At 39.7% G+C, this 18,677-nt stretch overlaps 1 protein-coding gene across 10 annotated transcripts in view; it reads left to right on the top strand.

Moving 5' to 3' along the window:
* The window catches only part of ppfibp1b (PPFIA binding protein 1b), a 100,512-nt gene that overhangs the window by 61,244 nt on the left and 20,591 nt on the right, over positions 1 to 18,677 (top strand). For 3 of the 10 annotated variants that reach the window (XM_055650491.1, XM_055650492.1, XM_055650493.1), the window contains exons 7-19: positions 3,503 to 3,595; positions 5,631 to 5,723; positions 8,559 to 8,670; positions 9,270 to 9,302; positions 9,840 to 9,901; positions 12,249 to 12,336; positions 12,744 to 12,886; positions 13,334 to 13,461; positions 14,258 to 14,320; positions 15,713 to 15,776; positions 15,891 to 15,929; positions 16,346 to 16,517; positions 17,854 to 17,886. In XM_055650491.1, coding sequence (XP_055506466.1) covers positions 3,503 to 3,595; positions 5,631 to 5,723; positions 8,559 to 8,670; positions 9,270 to 9,302; positions 9,840 to 9,901; positions 12,249 to 12,336; positions 12,744 to 12,886; positions 13,334 to 13,461; positions 14,258 to 14,320; positions 15,713 to 15,776; positions 15,891 to 15,929; positions 16,346 to 16,517; positions 17,854 to 17,886 — 1,123 coding nt within the window. The remainder of the gene's footprint in view (positions 1 to 3,502; positions 3,596 to 5,630; positions 5,724 to 8,558; positions 8,671 to 9,269; positions 9,303 to 9,839; positions 9,902 to 12,248; positions 12,337 to 12,743; positions 12,887 to 13,333; positions 13,462 to 14,257; positions 14,321 to 15,712; positions 15,777 to 15,890; positions 15,930 to 16,345; positions 16,518 to 17,853; positions 17,887 to 18,677) is intronic. The other 7 variants (XM_055650494.1, XM_055650498.1, XM_055650496.1 and 4 more) reach the window with 7 other exon arrangements.

Genomic DNA, 18,677 nt, shown 5'->3' with positions numbered 1-18,677 from the left:
CATATTTTCTATCACTAGCTGCAATATAGATATTCACTCCTTGAAGTTTTTCATGCAATACACCCCTCTCACTTCCACACCCTGCACCCCTCTCTCTATTCCAGACAGTCAGACTGAAACATCTACCTTCCCTGCGCCAACCCCATCTTCTTCAATGCTCTTCGGATATCCTAAAAGGTTTAGAGGATAGGCCTGAAATCCTAATCCTAATTGCATTTTGTTTCAGTTATCAATCAGAGATGTCCCTCACTTTGTTTCTAAGTCTCAGGCACTTGAACCCAGTACATGTACTCTGTCACACTTCTCACCCCTCAACAGCAAGTCAGTGTCCCTTTAAAAGTAGGGTGCATAAAATGCATGCAACGCATTGAATTTAACTAAAGGAAAGAATGAACTGTTGTGGTTTTGTACAGTGACCTTCATATACATCCTTGTTCAATTCCAGATAACTTTAGTAAGTCATTTGTGTTTAAGAAGGAACTGCAGATGCTGGAAAATCGAAGTAACACAGAAATGCTGGAGAAACTCAGCTGGTGCAGCAGCATCTATGGAGCGAAGGAAATTTTCGGGCCGAAACCCTTAAGGGTTTCGCTCCATAGATGCTGCTGCACCCACTGAACTTTAGTAAGTCATTTTGGTTAAATGCACTATGCTAGATTAGAATTGAATTTGTATTTTATAATCTTTGATGTTATTTAGGACTGAATTTAACAGGAGTTAAGGAATAAAACAATAGGTTGTGTGCATGTTACAAGCATACTGAAGATTCTGGAAACACCACAATAGAAACTTATTAGTGTGTTGGATTTAAAGATTGGGAACCAGTTCCATCTCCTTACTGCCCCATGTTTTGTATTTCACCCCTGGCCTTAGCTAAATTTGCTCTCCCCCCCTTCCCCCCAGGAAAGTGCTTGGCAAAACATCCTCCTTGTTTATAGCAGTTAAAATTATGACAGGATAGTGGCTAGCCTGAGGACATTGATAGCCATAGGAAGCCCATTGGGCTGTAGTAAAAAGCAAGCGGGAAGATCAGCAGGCATGTGGCGAGTATGCAGTGCTGTGTTGCCACTTGCATTCCTGCAGGTCAATGTCATATCACCTAGCTGGTGAAGAGCCAGCGAAGGCGCAAGGCAGGCACCAAGCACAAGGAGGTTGAAATGGCAATTCATCTTTTAGTTGAATAGGTGTATAATTGATCTTGGCTGCTCACAGAATGAAAGTATAAAATGACTGAAGATAGACACAAAAGTCTGGAGTAAAAAGAGAGAAAGAATGGATGACGTTTCAGGTCGAGACCCTTCAGATTCGAAACGTCACCCATTTCTTCTCTCCAGAGATGCTGCCTGTCCCGCTGAGTTACTCCAGCTTTTTGTGTCTATCTTCAGTTTTAACCAGCATCTGCAGTTCCTTCTTACATATAAAATGACTGAGGCTGACCTGCATGTGGGGTGGTCCACGAAAAGGGAGCTTGGTGGAGCAGTAACTAACATCCGCCTAACATGTTTCTATCTTGCTGGCTGTGGCACGCTTGCATTCTGCAGTAGATTGAAAGGAACAAGTGCTCAGACCCTCTTCCTGATTGCCATTGGTTAAGCATTTTGAAATGATTCATGCACACACCAACTTTGCCAAACTGTATCCATGGATGCAAAAGTAAATAGTGTTTGACTTTCAATTGAATTTCAAAGAACAAGATGCAAATACATCAATGTTTTACCTGACAAATTCAAATAATAGTTTTAGTATGCATGCTTACGTTTGTTAATAAGTGTTAATAAAAAAGTGTCGACATTGATTAAGAGAGTCAAGACAAGAGAGTCAAGAGTGTTTTATTGTCATATGTCCCAGATAGAACAATGACATTCTTAAATGCTGCAGCACATCAAAATATGTAAACATAGTACACTGTAAACAGTCAAAGTCAATTTTATTCGACACATGCACCCGAATGTGCAATGAAATGAATTTGCCAGCAGCGATATACTTATAAACAATATAATAAACGAGAGAGAGAAAAAGTCCTGTGTGTGTGATACACACACACGCGCACACGCGCACATAAAATACAAACAATAGTAGTGCAATAATAATAATAGTCTATTGTAGTCCAGAGCTTATTTAAGGTTGTAGTGTTTGATAGTCAGATTTTCTCTAGGGAAGAATCTGTTCCTGAATCTGAACATTACAGTTTTCAAGTTCCTGTACCTTCTTCCCAATGGCGAGTGAAATGTATGTGTGGTCAGGATGGTGTGGGGCTCTGATGATGCTAGTTGCCTTTTTGAGGCAGTGACTGATATAAATCCCTTCGATGGTGGGGAGGTCAGAGCCGGTGATGGACTGGGCAGCGTTCACAGGTTTTTGCAGTCTTTTTAGCTCCTGGGCATTCAAGTTGCCGAACCAGGCCATGATGCAACCAGTCAATATGCTCTCTACTGCACACCTGTAGAAGTTCAAGAGAATTCTCTCTGACGTACCGAATCTCCGTAACCTTCTCAGGAAGTAGAGACGTTGATGTGCTTTATTTAAAATAGCATCAGTATGCTGGGTCCAGGAAAGATCTTAGGAAGTATGCATGCCCAGGAATTTGAAGTTTTTGCCTCTCTCCACTGTCATCCTGTTGATATAAACAGGATTGTGGGTCCTCATCCTTCCTCTTACAAAGTCCACAATCAGTTCATTGGTTTCACTGATATTGAGAGCCAGGTTGTTGTGCTGGCACCATTTGGTCAGTCGGTCGATCTCACTTCTATACTCTGACTCATCACCATCTGTAATTCATCCAACAACGGTGGTGTCGTCGGCGAACTTGAAGATGGAGTTCGCACTGTGACCAGCTACACAGTCATGAGTACAGAGTGAGTAGAGCAGGGGGCTGAGCACGCAGCCTTGAGGTGCTCCCGTACTGATTGTTAATGAGGAAGAAATATTTCTGCCAATTCGAACAGACTGTGGTCTGTGGATGAGGAAGTTGATGATCCAGTTGCAGAGAGATGCAGAGAGAGAGATTATTAGGCAATGTGGGCTGATAATTAAGTTTAAACATCTCGCTGAATCCACTTTATTGCATGCCTGTGGGAGGCTGCATATTTGTGCAGTTCATGTAATCTAATCAATAAATTCCAAGCTTTGCTGTATGCTTCAACTTGCCATGGGTTTATTCTAACTTGCTCAGAAAATGTACCCCAAATCTATTGTTTTTGTTTCATTTGCATGACGAAGCTTTGCGTTGCTGTTTTTTTTTAATGTTAACCAAGGAATCGGGTATCAGGTAATTGAATATAACTGCAAGGGTTTGTAACCAGTGTTTTGAGATGTTTTGATAAAGAACTTGGAGTATTTTCAAAGTTCTACATAGGCATTAGTTCCATAATTAAGGGTTTACTTGAATGCACATTGCAAGTGAGTTGAACGTCACCACATTTTCTCGTGAATTTTATTTGTGTCACTCACCAGGACTAATTGTGATCATTTGAGCATACACTTACAATGATGTTGTTTTTAGGTGTTATACCAAGAAGTTAATGATTTAAGGATAAAGGTGGTTGACATGGAAAATGAAAGAGCTCAGTTTGAAAAAAAGCTAAAATCAACCAAGGTAAGAAGATTTATTAAACTTTGACTGATTATCACGAAACAAAATCCATAATTAAAGCGTAATGGTTCTTCTTGCCAATATTGAGGGCATACGCAGTGAAGAAGACAGAATAGATTTTTTAAACTTCAAAAATAAACTTTATTTGCAATAGGTATATACGCAAAACAAAAACATTCAATATTGCTAGTGTTATACCCAGGCGCTTCTCTTTTTCCTTGCATGTTTTCCAGCATTTTTTATCCATTCTAATCCACGAGCCATCTCAGTGATACATCCTTGTGTACTTCTGTCAACTACTGTTTCATTCCTGGAGAGATGCACAGAACAGGGGCCAGTTGAGTCCGTGCACTGTCACACATCCATTTATGCTAACCCAATATTAATTCCGTTATTATTACTTCTCATCAACTCTCCACACACCACATGTATGGCAACTGTTCTGACCAAGACTGAAAGAGATTGTAGTGTTGTGAACACAGCCCAGTACATCATGCAAACCAGCCTCCCTGCAACCCTGTAAACTATTTACACTTCCCACTGCCTTGGGAAAGCAACAACATAATCAAGGACCACTCGCTCTGCCCCAGCCATTCTCTCCTCTCCCCTCTCCATTCAGGCAGAGATATAAAATGTTCTTCTCCACTGTTTACAGATTCTTAACAGAACTCTCATGTTATTAGGACCTATTCTTAGAATCTATCTCGTTTCAACATTTGCGTTTTTTATTAATCTGCACTTTCTCTGTAGCTGTAACACGATATTCTGCACCATTTCCTTTTGCTTTATCTAATGTACTCATGGTATGATCTGCGTGGATCAACAGTTCTCCTGTGTATATTGGTACACATGATAATAAAATCAATACCTACATACTGGAGGCAATTTATAGTGGCCAGTTCACTTACCAACCCACATGTCATTGGGGTGTGGGAGGAAATTGGAGCCACTGGGGAAATTTTCTGCAGCTACAGCTAATGTGTAAACCCCACACAAACAGCTCCCATGGTTAGGATTGAACCAGGTCTGCTGCTGCCTGGCTGCAGCTCTACCAACATACCAAAATCACTTTTACATTTTCACCAAAACAAAGATGTCAATAAGCATACTAAAGAGAAACACAGCTCCTTTGTAAGATGATTTATGTTGTCCTTACAAATAGATTTGTGTGCCTAACCTTATTTTCAATCTGGCATAAGCAAGGTAATTTCTATTTGTTTGTGGCCCGTAGTATGGTGATAAAATTATGATTGTAAAGTGTGTTATAAAATTGGAAAATGAGGATATAGTTACAATAGTTAATGTCCAAATGATGCAGCCTTTCCATTTGTGCAAGGAATTGTGCAGCCTGCTGGAGATCTATCCTTTTCATAATGATAATTTCATCTTCTGCTGTTTTCTTAAAGTAGCAGCTACAATGGTGACTGGCCCTAAAATTGGAATGCCTCTACAACAAGCTCATTGTTGGTAGATTACTGATGGAGAATCTCAGTATTCTTGATATTACTTGTGGATTAAATATTATTGTGAAGCAGTATTCACTACAACGGTATGGCCCTTGTGTCTATGGAGGTCCATGTGTTCAATTCAAAGTCACATTAGGCTTAGAACTTGGTAGTGCAACAGCGTAGTGTGAGATTACACCAAGTAACCATACTGTAGCAGTGAGCAGCACAGCCACTCCAGAGTTCCTTTCCCCAGTCCTTATCCATGTCAGACAGAGATAAGAAGTGTCAGATTACAAATTACTTGCTTGGAATGCCTGAATGGCGGCAGCCCCTTTGGATCGCTGATCACTGTCTGCACCGCTGGAGGCTTTGTGTTCTCTGTTATATCGGCTAAAGCAAGGGGATTTATTCAAGGGGCTTTTCAAAAATGTGTTGACTTTTGAATGATAGATTGATTTATACTTGTGTACAAATTATAAATGCTTTTTTACATGAAGCGGTAAACATTTCTGGCCGAGCACCTGAGCTTTATTAACTTTGCGTCTCTCAGCCTCTAGCTTTCTCTTTTTGTATTCTCTCATCTCTACCAGTCATTAATGGCTAAGCTCTCTAGCCTGAAAATCAAAGTTGGTCAGATGCAGTACGAGAAGCAGCGAACGGAACAAAAATCCCAGGCAGTAAAGGTGTGATGGGTTTCGACTCATTGGTAATGCTGTGTGGTAACTTCTTCCTGGCCCGTTTTGCTGTGTGCTTGTGTCCATGCTATGTCTTTGAAAAGATAATTTGAGAAATTATTGGACTGACAGCCGACCTTGCATGAAACTTTGCCTACCTGCTTTTTGCACAATTTTGTTTTGCTAAAGCATCTCAAGGTTTCAAAATAAACCATGGTTAATAAAAACATACAATGATTATGTAACATGCAATCTTTGTGATGGCCTTCATACTGCCGTGTATCACTCCATTCCTTTGCAGCATGGTTTTTTTTTACTACAGAAATGTTAAACATGGTCAGAGTCAATGTCAACCTTGTGGTTTTGTTCCAAACCTTTGCATTGTCTGCACATTTGTGTGTAAGCACTCGGCTTATAAAGGATGTTCAGAATGCCTGCATGAGTCTAAATGCAAAATTGTTCTAGTTTTGAAATGTTCTGGTTTCACCCAGCAAGCAACTTGTCTTAGATAGGTGCACCTAAAATAGGTGCAGGAGTAGGCCATTCAGCCCATTGAGCCAGCCCACATGATCATGGCTGATCATCCTAAATCTGTACCCCATTCCTGCTTTCTCTCCATATCCCTTGATTCCGTTAGAGATATATCTAACTCTCTGTTGAAAACATCCAGTGAATTGGCTTCTGTGGCGTAGAATTCCACAGATTCACAACTTTCTGGGTGAAAAAGTTTTTCCTTATCTCAGTTCTAAATGGTCTTAAAAGATTCAACCTCATGATAAATTATACGTTATAGAAATAAAAAACAGTTTTGTGTATTAAAACAGTTGCTGAAATTAATTTTTATCAATCTAATTTTCGTGATCCATTATTCTACTTCCTGGATATTTATGTTCAGTATGTTAAGATTGAGGATAGTGAACAGTTTGTACAGGAATCTGGCAAAACCGCTTTCTCAATGGGCCAATCTCATTAAATTTCAGAATTCGTCATTTTTAGTTGATGGTGAGGGAGGTATCTAAGGTAACAAACAAGGAAGGGAATGCATGGTGAATATTGGAACATTGAACTATGTAGAGGAACATTGAGATTGTCCATAGGTCCTTGAGGGTAGGGTGATTAAGAAAGAATGCAGGATGTCATTTTAGACTTGAGCAGCGAAATGATACCACAGACTAAAGCTAGTTCCACCTTAAAATGCTGCATATAGTCTAGCCATTATACTGCAGGAAGGAAGTGACAGTGCTCGATACACAGTGAAGATGTTGTCAGGCTGACTGTTGTTTTAAAGATTGAATAGTTGGGCTGGATGTTTCACGGTCACTTTGGAATATGTGAGATTGTTGACAGATATAAACTGAACATGTAGACTCATTTTCTCATTGCCCTCTTTTCTAATAAAAATGGGTCCACATGTTCAGTTTAGATCTGTCAATAATCCATCAACAATCTTGAATATTCCAAAGTGATCTGGACATTGATTAGAGGTAATTGGTGGAAGGATTAGACGAGAAATGGGAATATTGTCATCCGAGATTGGTAGGGACTGAAGGTTGCTGCCTGACAGGATGGTGAAGGCAAACTCATCACTATAGCCATCACCCAGCAATGGCCAAGAATGATGAACTGTTTCCTTCAGTGTTGTGACTTCCTATAATTCCAACGTTCCAAGCTGCACACCAGGAGCTGGGACTAGGCAGAGCGAAAATGGAGCCATAGCGAATCCATCTCTATAGGCTGAATGACTGACCTGAGATGTAATGCACTTGTTTTTTAAATAAAGAAAATGTATTGATATGTTTAGATACTCCAAAGCTAAGGAATGATTGCATCCACATGGGCAGAATTCAATTCCCTCAACCAAGAAGTGTGATTTGGCACAAGACCATTCCGACACTCTACAGTAACTTTGTCACCTAAATTCTCCCTTCATTGGCAGAAAAAATATAGGCTTCTAAGATGGCAAAAACAATAAGGTATCAATGTTTAAACTGATAACATTTATTGCGGCTATTGAAAAATAATGAACATTATTTGAACAATGCTCACTAAACCAGAAGAGTAGAATCAAACATCCAGTTATATTCTAGTTTAAATGTTACAGCATTAGAGGAACAAACTTCAGTGGTTTGTATATTTTCTTAATTCCTTTTTTTACTGGGCTATAATAAGTTAATGTGAATTATTCTTCATATCAGTAATAAACTTTAAGCCTTCTAAAATAGCTGTCGATGACAGTGAGATTTTAAAGAATATATGGCTAGCCTTTCTTGCATTAAATTTAGTCATTTTTATGTCAAAGTACTCATCCCATTTCTTGCGAACACGATAAGAATGTTAAGAATTCGTATTATGAATCGTGACATTAACCTGAAGTTATGGGTACTGATGTGAGAGATTTTCGAAATTTTTACTTGGATCGATTGAATTTATTTATCTTGATTCTTGGAACTGTTTCTTGCAAATTAATAATAGTAGGATGCACTTATAAAAGGGAGGATAATAGAAGAATGATTCGCATTCCAGCGTCTTGCTGAAGTCGCAATTGACGCCAGCTTAATGATAAATCACATTATGTATTATTGAAATGCAAACCCTTGATCCACAAAGCCTGTAGTCCTCGCTGTGAACTGGAAAATGATATTTGAGAAGGAAAAACCTTTCTTTAAATGGAAGCTAATAGCCAGATACATGTTAAATCCTGTGTGAGAGATTGTATTGCACCATGGTTACAAAGGGAAGAGTAGACCAAGATGCTCTTGCGTTTTTGAAAGCATAATCTTTTTGAATCCTTTGCATAGTACTGTATAGTTCTTGCTAGAAACATTATTCATTGTTGTGATATAGGATGACTTGGTGCAGCTGAAGGAGCAGTTGGAGAATAAAGACGCTGAGATCAAGAGACTGTTGTCTGATTTGAATTGCAGAACGGAGATTGATGAAAGTGATAGTGGGGCTGGTAAGTGACAATTCCTTATTCATAGAGCTGCACAGTCATACAGCAAGGAAACATGCCCTTCCATGCTGACCCAAGAGGTCCCATTTTCCCATTTGCCCCATATCCCTTTTAACCTTTCTTATCCATGCACCTGTCCAAATATCTTTTAACAGTTATTGTATCTGTCTAAATTGCCTCGTGGGGCAGCTCATTCCATATACCCACCCTGATGGAAAGCTGGAACTTATAGTTTGGATCTTGAATTTGTTTGCCCATTGATCTGCCCAGAAAATTTATTTTGTGATGTGGATGAGCATTTATCCCCATCTTTTAAGAACCCATTCTACTTATTCTGTGGCACTGGTATCAGTATTTAGTGTTGAACTGTTGCAATTCTAGTTCCCTTTTTATGTGCCAACTTAAGATGATTTTGAATCTTGTGCACAGCGTTTTAATCTTTGCAGAGAAATATTAATGTTTAAAGTTTTGCATAAATGTTCAAAGACTTTCAAAAGCAGCTTTAAATAACTGGTTTCATATGTACCCACTTATTTTTGTAAACTAACAGACTACTCTTTCTTATACCTGTATTCCATGACCTGTGTGAATTTCCTGCACAGAGGAAAGTTATAAAAAGAAGCTGAAGGAGAAAAGTAAGACCTTGGTGTCTGTTCAGTGAATGTGTGACAGTTGTATCTGTGTGCTTAGAGTTGCTATGCCAACCCACTGCAGCAAGTTGCATGTTCAGTTGAGAACTTTCGGAACCTCCTGTCTGCATCTATAATCTTTAGTTGCTGCTTTAAAGTTGAACATAGCACTAGTGAAAATAGTACATATTTATTTTCTAGAAATGAGCTGCTGCTGAAAAGAATACATTCAATATGCCTATAAATGTACTTCGAGTTTGGTTCTCATCAGTTGAAAACATGTCTGCATCACGATGAGCTGCTTGTGAATGCAAACATCCCGCATGTAATCTTAACACTTTAGCTAACGTGCAAAGCATAAAGTTTACATCATTTTCATTAAAGGAACATGCATCAAAACTGCCTTTTGCCTGATGAATGTGGTAATATCTGGTCAGTGTTTTCTTAAAGCCAAGACACCACATGGCATGCAAGCATGGATTTCACTGCAGCGTACAAATGTAAAGTTAGCGTGTGCCTGAAATCTGTTCCTGATTTTTTCAGATCTTGAGGTCCATAAAATGAAAAAGGCTGTTGAGTCTTTGATGGCAGCTAATGAGGAGAAGGTGAGTTTTCTAATTTAACTTCAAGATTTGTTTTTATTCATTCATGAAATGTGGGTGACATCTGCGAGGTTTGATTCCCTTCCTTAGTTATCCTTGGAGATGGAGGTATATTCTTTTCTTGAACCAGTGCAGACCATGTGGGTGAAGGTGCTCCTGTGGTGCTTCTCGGGTGGGGAGAATTATTTTAGTTTGGTATATTGTCACATTGTGTGCCATCCAGTCAGCGCAAAGATTACACATGATTACAATCAAGCCATTTGCAGTGTACAGATACAGGATGAAGGGTATAATATTTAGCGCAAGGTAAAGTCCGATTAAAGATGGTCCGAGGGTCTCCAATGAGATCGATGGTAGACCTGGACCTCGCTCTAGTTGGTGATAGGATGGTTCAGTTGCCTGATAATAAATGGGAAGAAACTGTCCGTGAATCTGGAGGTGTACGTTTTCACACTTCTATGTCTTGCCTGATGGGAGAGGAGAGGAGAGGTAGTGACCGGGGTGATGAAGTAGGGGACAGAAAGCTAGAAAGAGGTGGCAAAGCCTGGCAAGAGAGACTCATCCTTGATTATGTTGCTGGCCTTGCCAAGCAGTGTCAAGTGTAAATTGAGTCAACAGATGGGAGGTTGGCTTGTGTGATGATCTGGCCTGGAACCCCATGCCCTTCCCTTCCACACTGTTGGAAGCTCTTCACTCTTCACTCATTCCTGTCAGACAATGGAGTGCTCCCTGGCCTTGTCACGTGAGGTTGAGATCTGCCATTTTTTCATGTGACATTTAAGAGTACACCATGGCTCAAGGTGAGTCCTGTAATTAGCTGATGCAGTTTGAGTAAGGATTATCTTCTAATGAATTGTTACTTAGATTTGGTGAAACTGCATTGTTCAGATCACTGAGGAAATATTAACGTCCTACAGTGCCCTCCATAATGTTTGGGACAAAGACCCATTATTTATTTATTTGCCTCTGCACTCCACAATTTGAGATTTGTAATAGAAAAAATCATATGTAGTTAAAGTGCACATTGTCAGATTTTATTAAAGGGTATTTTTTATACATTTTGGATTCACCATGTAGAGATTACAGCTGTGTTTATACATAGTCCCCTCATTTCAGGGCACCATAATGTTTGGGACACATGGCTTCGCAGGTGTTTGTGATTGCTCAGGTGTGTTTAATTGCCTCTTTTATACAGGTATAAGAGAGCTCTCAGCACCTAGTCTTTCTTCCAGTCTTTCCATCACCTTTGGAAACTTTTATTGCTGTTCATTAACAAAGTTGTGCCAATGAAAGTCAAAGAAGCCATTATGAGACTGAGAAAGAAGAATAAAACTGTTAGAGACATCAGCCAAACCTTAGGCTTACCAAAATCAACTGTTTGGAACATCATTAAGAAGAAAGAGAGCACTAGTGAGCTTACTAATCGCAAAGGGGCTGGCAGGCCAAGGAAGTCCTCCACTGATGACAGAAGAATTCTCTCTTTAAAAAAGAAAAATCCCCAAACACCTGTCTGACAGATCAGAAACACTCTTCAGGTGTGGATTTGTCAATGACCACTGTCCACAGAAGACGTCATGATCAGAAATACTGGTTAGCCGCGAAAATAGGAAGGCCAGGTTACAGTTTGCCAAGAAATACTTAAAAGAGCAACCACAGTTCTGGAAAAAGGTCTTGTGGACAGATGAGATGAAGATTAACATATCAGTGTGATGGCAAGAGCAAAGTATGGGTGAGAGAAGGAACTGCCCAAGATCCAAAGCATACCACGTCATCTGGTTATGGCCTGGGCATGTATCCAAAGATCCAAAGCATACCACATACCACGTTATGGCCTGGGCATGTATGGCTGCTGAAGGTACTGGCTCACTTATCTTCATTGATATTACTGCTAATAGTAGTAGCATAATGAATTCTGAAGTGTATAGACACATCCTATCTGTTCAAGTTCAAACAAATGCCTCAAAACTCATTGGCTGGCGGTTCATTCTACAGCAAGACAGTGATCCCAAATATATTGCTAAAGCAACAAAGGGGTCTTTCAAAGCTAAAAAATGTCCAATTCTGGAGTGGCCAAGTCAATCATCCGATCTGAACTCAATTGAGCATGCTGTGTCCCAAACATTATGGTGCCCTGAAATGTGTGTGCATGTGTGTGTGGGGGGGGGGGGTCCTTGGTGTTCTCTTTGCTGATGCTATCACATGAAGATGCTATCACATGAAGATATTAAGTCAGGTAGAACCTCCAATATCCCACCAGCTTATGTAGGGAAAAATATAACTCTGGAATTCTTGTGCAGTGTTTATCATGTATTTTATATATAGGACAATTTCTCAAGATTTTTTTTTGTAGGATCGGAAGATAGAAGAGTTGCGGCAGTCTTTGAACAGATACAAGAAGGTGCAGGATATGGTGATGTCTGCGACACACAGTAAGAAAGGTGTATATAGTTTATCATCTCAAACAGTACAATTACAGATGGCCTGGCTGTAATCTTCCAATCTTCAGGGCTGAACCCCAAGGACTGGAAACTTGGAAATGTTGCACCCATTTAAAAATAAAAAATAAAAAAAAAGCCCCAGGGCAGTAGCAACAGACCAATGATGGGGAAAGTTGTAAAACATTAAACACAAACAATTTGTGAAGCTGGTACTTTATTAAAACTTAAATATTTATCCGGATTGAATGAATTTACTTATTGCAGTGTGTGCTCAAAATTAGTGAAAATATTTCCTCCAGCAAGAAGTACATTTTGTATGAAATCAGGATATCATATTTATAAACTTGTGGACCTCAACAGGAATGCATAACATGCATAATATCAAATGTTTAATCTTCTATTTGAAGCAAAAGAAGGTGAGAATGATGACGGTCTGAATGGAGAATCTTTCATAGTTAATGGCAGTGAAATATTCGAGATGGAACTGACTTCTCTCACAGTCCCATCCCCCGAAGCTGATGGAGTGACTTCAGTTTCAGAGCCAGAAGCAGTAAGTTAATTGCATTCCAGTCTGAAACATTATGATTTTATTTTTGTGCTGCCATAAAGAATACAATGGTGGTAGCCGCCAGCATATCTTCCAGGTGAAATGGTTCATTGTGACTACATTGAGTGGTCTACAGCATTGGCGAAACTGTAGCAGATCAATTTTTAACAAAAATGCTAATATAGCTAGGAGGTTAACTCTTGAAAGCTTTTCTGAATAAAATAAAAATTAAATGCTGATTATATAACCAAGTATCTACCCTAAAGCAGGGTCCTAAGTTAATTTTAAAATTCAATGTGGAGATCTTCCCAGTTTAATTTTGTACGTTATCTGCATTTACAGCTGATTTGTAAAAGTCTATGATGTGATAATTTTTGAAGATGAGCAGCACAGATGTAGATAAAATAATATACTGGCTACAAAGTCAATGATTTAATAACTGTGTTTTAGGAACCAGTTCAAATCCACACCAGTATCCTTCAGGTGCCAATACCAATCATATCATCTACTCCTAAAGGCAGTGCAGGGCAGATGGAAAAGAAGATGGAGCCTGAAGTTGAAACAAAACCTGACATTGGGTAACCAAATTTTACTTTACTGACCTGAGGTGGAACAGTGTACCAGCAAAGTGTAGTTGCTGTTTTGAGTGAGGTGTAGGTGCGTTTTGAGTCAAGTGTAGGTGCGTTTTGAATCAGGACCCTACTTTGGACTGATTGTAGTAGGGGGGAGAAAGTTGGAAAAGAGGTGGAAGCGGGGAAAAAGCCTGGCAAGTGCTGGGTGGATAAGGGAGGGATGACTTGATTTGCAGATTGGCAAAGGTTAGAGGTAAAAGGCGACAGAGGGTATAACATAGGGCGAGAAGAGGGGTGAAATGTGAAACCAGAGGGATATATTGCAGACGGGGATAGGGACGTTTAAGAGGGGATGTAATTGTGATATATAACATTTAAAGGGGTGCAGATAGGGTTGACTGAAGGAAGTTATTCTCACACCAGAACAGAGGTAGATAAAATTAGAAGACATCGGTTTAGGGTAAGAGATTTAGAGGGAATTTGAGAGGGTCTTTTTCGCCCAGAGTGGTGAGTACCTGGAACGCACCATCGGGGTTGAAGATGGCTCGCTGATGGTATTTATTTATTCAGCTGAGCAGTTGACGACCTGGACATAGAAGGTTATAATAATAATAATAATAATAATAATAATATCTTTTATTGTCATTGCACATAAGTGCAACGAGATTTGGGTATGCAGCTTCCATCCGACATAGTCAAGTGCTGGAGATTAGATTAATATGGTTGTTTGGAGTTGACAAGTTGGCCTGTTTCCATACTGTAACATTTATATTTTGTAACATGTATATTTGTTCTTCTACAGTGAAATACAACCAAGTGACATATCTTCATTAGTTGAAGAAACTGCCCTATGTGATAGTCCCGTGTAAGTATAATGCAAGCAAAAACAAAATATTTTGTTTTATTATACAAATTGAAGATTTGTCATGTGTTGGTTATGTGTTGCTCTCACTCTAATCAGATGAGGCTGCAGCAAAGTTTGAGATTCTGATCATAGATTTTGTTTTTCTTTACCAATATCAAAATGTATTCAAGTTAAATAAGACTAAGAATTGGGAGCAGAATAAATCCCCTGGCCTTTTGCACCTGATCTGCCACTCATCACCATCATGCCTTGTCTTCAACCTAAACTGTCCTCACATCCCTTCAGTCCTGTAATATCAGGAAATCTGCAAACACTGCTCTGAGTGAACTCAATGACTGAACCTCCACTGCCCCTTCTAAAGATTCGCCACAACTCTTGCATGGCCTAATCCAGATTCTGAGGCTGTGACCCTGATTCTAGACTCCTCGATCCAGAGAAACAGCATCTCTTTCAGCCCATTGAGGCCTTGGCATCATGTATGTTACTATGATTTCACACACAAGATGGTGGGTATATGGAACGAGTTGCCAGTGGAGATAGTTGAGGCAAGTACAATAACATTAAAAAAAAACACTTGAACAGATACACGAATAGGACAAGTTCAGAGGGATTCGGACCAAATGTGGGCAGGTGGGCAGGTACTAGCGTAGATGGGGCATCTTGATCAACATGGGCAAGTTGAGCCAAAGGTCCTGTTTGGGTCCATTGCTCTCTCTTCTCATTTTCCTGGATTATACAGAATACTGTTCCAGTCTATTCATTCCACACTCGTAGCTAATGATGCTCCAAATGCACATTACATATTCAAGCTTCTCACTATTGCCCAAAGGTGCTCTTCAGTAAGGAGATTGGTCTCTTAATAATTTCCTGATTTGGCTGCCTACTCTCCGTAAACCTCAAGAACATGTTGCCAATTTTTTTCAAATGGAAAAGAAAGGGACTGCAGATGCTGGGATCTTGTGCAAAAGGCAAACTGCTGGAGGAACTCAAAGGTTGGAGAACATCTGTGAAGGGAATGGACAGACAGATGGAGTCCATTTCCCTCCCCAGAAGCTGCCTGATTCACTGAGTTTTTGTTTTTGCTCAAAATTTCAGCCCTTGCTGTCTGTGTCTCCCTCACTGAATGAGAGGCCATGTTCAGTCTATCACTGCTTCAAGCCATAAAGGGATTCGGTGAAAGTAAGAATATGGCATTGAGATGGATGATCTGATATGGGTGTAATGTATGACAGAACAGACCCGAAGGGCTGAATGACCTACTATTGCTCCCGTTTTTGTATATTTTAGGTTTCTTCTACCTTCAAATGCCAGAAACATTTTCTCCATTAGTTAGGAAGCTGTGCGTGTTTAATTAATTTTGAAGTAAATTATTTCCCTAATTTCTCATTGCAGAATATCAGATGTGCATAAATCTGGTAGTCAGGAGAACCTGAGAATGGAGGAGGAGGAGAACAAGGTTTGTTCCAACATGTGCTCTTGAGGATTGAAATATGTAAATATTAATCACAATAGTGTCATTCAGCTGCATGGAACGGTGTTGTGAAATTCATTACTCTTTTCCTTTGATCAGAAACTACCCTTGGAGCCTGCGCAACAGAGCGCATTAGAGGTAAGTCCAGTATTTCCTGAAATGTTTGATGGAGGTGAGACCTTGAGGGTGGCACTTGGGCTTCAGTCATGTTACTTGGACAATGAACAAACTTGCACTTTCATCGGTTACAAGTGATTTTTAGTCTGTTCCGTTGCTGATAACTTGCTGCAGTGTGATTTTCCAAATATAATGAGCCCCCTAAATATCTCATTTTGACAATGTAGTAGCATTTCCTCTTATTCTAATCTTTCTGTTTTTTTCTTTCTTTCTTTCTCTTCCAACTCTTCTTCTATCCAATGTCAGCTGGCAGAGAACATTTTTCTCTTGATTAAGGTTAGCCGGGAATGTTTTTTTTGTTTTCTTTGCTGATTGGATGGAAATGTTTCAACATTCTCTTGAAGTTTTCAATTATACCATTGTCTTGCCTCTTGTAGAATAAAGCCTGCATGGAGATCAGTAAATTTGCATCTTTACCACCAAAACCAACTGGACATCACAATTCACTGGGCGATGAAAGTGCTGCCTCCAAGAAGGCAAGAGCCTCTTTTGGCCGTGGTTTCTTCAAGATCAAAGGTGGCAAACGTACATCTAGTACACCTAACCTAGGTGAGCAAGCACATAGCATTTATTTGGTGTCTATCCAGTACATTCACTTGGTTCTTGCAAAGCGGCGCTTCTGAGATCCCTGCCTTCCCAAAGTACACTGGCCGTCACCCCACATGGAGTGGCAGTGGAATTGTGTGTCAGCCATAATGTGGCAGGTGAACCAAGGCCTTTCTCCAATCATGATGCTTGCCAAAGCTTTCTCAAATGCCCACATTAGGACTTGGATCCAGACCTCAATGTTGCCAATCCTGGACCTAAAAATCAAGTAACCATGCTCAAACATTTGGAGAAATGTTTGGACCTATTAGTACTTACTAGCTTATCTGGTAAAATAAATATAATACCAATTTATCTGGTATATAAAATAATTCCTTAAACTAAAAGGCTGTTTTATACTTGCATCTTTTTATAAAGATCCGTTTATAACATATCATTTGAAGGTTAGGAAAACAAATTATATTTGAAAATAACTAAATCCATTTATATTCTCAAGCTAGTCCCATTCTAGCTGCTACTTTGCTAAAATGAGTCCATTCCAATTACTTGAAGATCCGTCTGAAAGTTTGCACATTTTATTTCCCCTTTTCAATTTGCCAGAGTACTTGATGGGTTTATGTGACTAACCTGTGTAATTTTCAGAGTGTGCTTCAAAGCAGCATCCAGATTGATAGTTTTGCCTTGAAAGTTGTGTTGGTTTGTGGAGAAGTTTTCATTCATGGAACTAGACATATGTGTTGGCTGCTCTGACAATTTATTTCTAACTAAAATCTCTGCAGTTCTTCCTTGAACTATTTTGCATTTCTATTTAGTTGGGTATAATGCTCTGTAGACATTGATGCTTTTGAAAGTGTAATATATATTCATGTTACTGCTGCATACATCGGCTCGTGACACCTGATCATAGAAGTGCTGTTAATAATTGTTCATTCAAGTGACTGCTACACTTGTCAACTGAGTACTCTACTTGACAGAACTTAAACACAAGGGCATGAATCATTTTAGATAGGAAATTAATAAAGGATATGGGGTAGGCGAGTAAAGAGGAGGTGAAATTGATAATCCCTGGTCTTATCGAATGGCAGAACAGGCACGAGGGGCCGAATGGTCGACGACTCTTGTGTAGTTTCAATTCCACCTGCCCGCAAAGCTATTCTCTTAAATTATAAGAATCTATACTTGACTGTTTCTGTGGTCTGTTTTAATTTTGCCAACTTTTCCTGACCTTCTGATTGGAGTGGTTTGTATCTGTAAATTGATGTGTACTTTACCTTGTTGTTCCCCATATTCTGTGCTGCTGTGCTCTCCACGATCATACACTTTATCTGGACGGCTGAAGACCGCAGTCGGAGTGCGAGTGCACCGATGCTAGGTATAGTATAGCTGCATGTTTGACTGCACCAATGCCTTGCTATGGGCAGATCTCCAGCTGTTTACAACTTGTCATCCTCAGCAGAGCTAATAGAACTGTGGCCGCTAAGCTGAACAAACCTTGGAGCACGTAGTCAATGCGATACGGCTGCAAAGCCTGTCTTTAGCTTTGAGCAGCGGCTTTGTGAAAGATGAACAGAGGTTCCTGATTTTATAAGCCGCATCATGTTGACGCATCAGCATTTGTTTTCAGAATTTACTTTTCCATGCTCATTTATTTGCTTGCTTGGTTGTGGGCCTACTGGGTTTGAGGGTGCTAATCCTGGGGACTTTTGGGTGCTCACTTTAAGAGGTGAACTGCATTATCATTGTTGGTAATGTGGTAGCGACTAATATCTGGCATGTGTCAACACTAGCAAGCTTCATGCTGAAACTGGTGTACAATAGTTGATTTCAGATACCAAGAGCTTTAATACTGTAGAATCCCTAGAAAGTGTAGTAAATGTGGGTGTTGCATTTAAAAGGAAAAATCCTTCATTTGGCAAAGATTAATCAAGGATAGTCATCGTGGCTTTGTTAAGGAAAGTAGTGTAACTAATGATAGAATTATTTGAGGCAGAGGATTGACGAGGCCAGTGAATATAATGTGGAGTATATGATTACAGCAAGGCTTTTGACAATGTCCCGCATGGCAAGCTGGTGAAAGTAAAAGCCTGTGGGATCTAAGGCGGTGGGAAATTAGATCCATGATTGGTCTGGTGATTATTAATGGCGAGAGTATCTTTCTGACTG

This window comes from Leucoraja erinacea, chromosome 19, assembly GCF_028641065.1.
Source record: "Leucoraja erinacea ecotype New England chromosome 19, Leri_hhj_1, whole genome shotgun sequence".
Lineage (NCBI taxonomy): Eukaryota > Metazoa > Chordata > Chondrichthyes > Rajiformes > Rajidae > Leucoraja > Leucoraja erinaceus.
The sequence above is the reverse complement of the archived record's forward strand: the minus strand, read 5'-3'. Positions and strand labels throughout refer to the sequence as shown.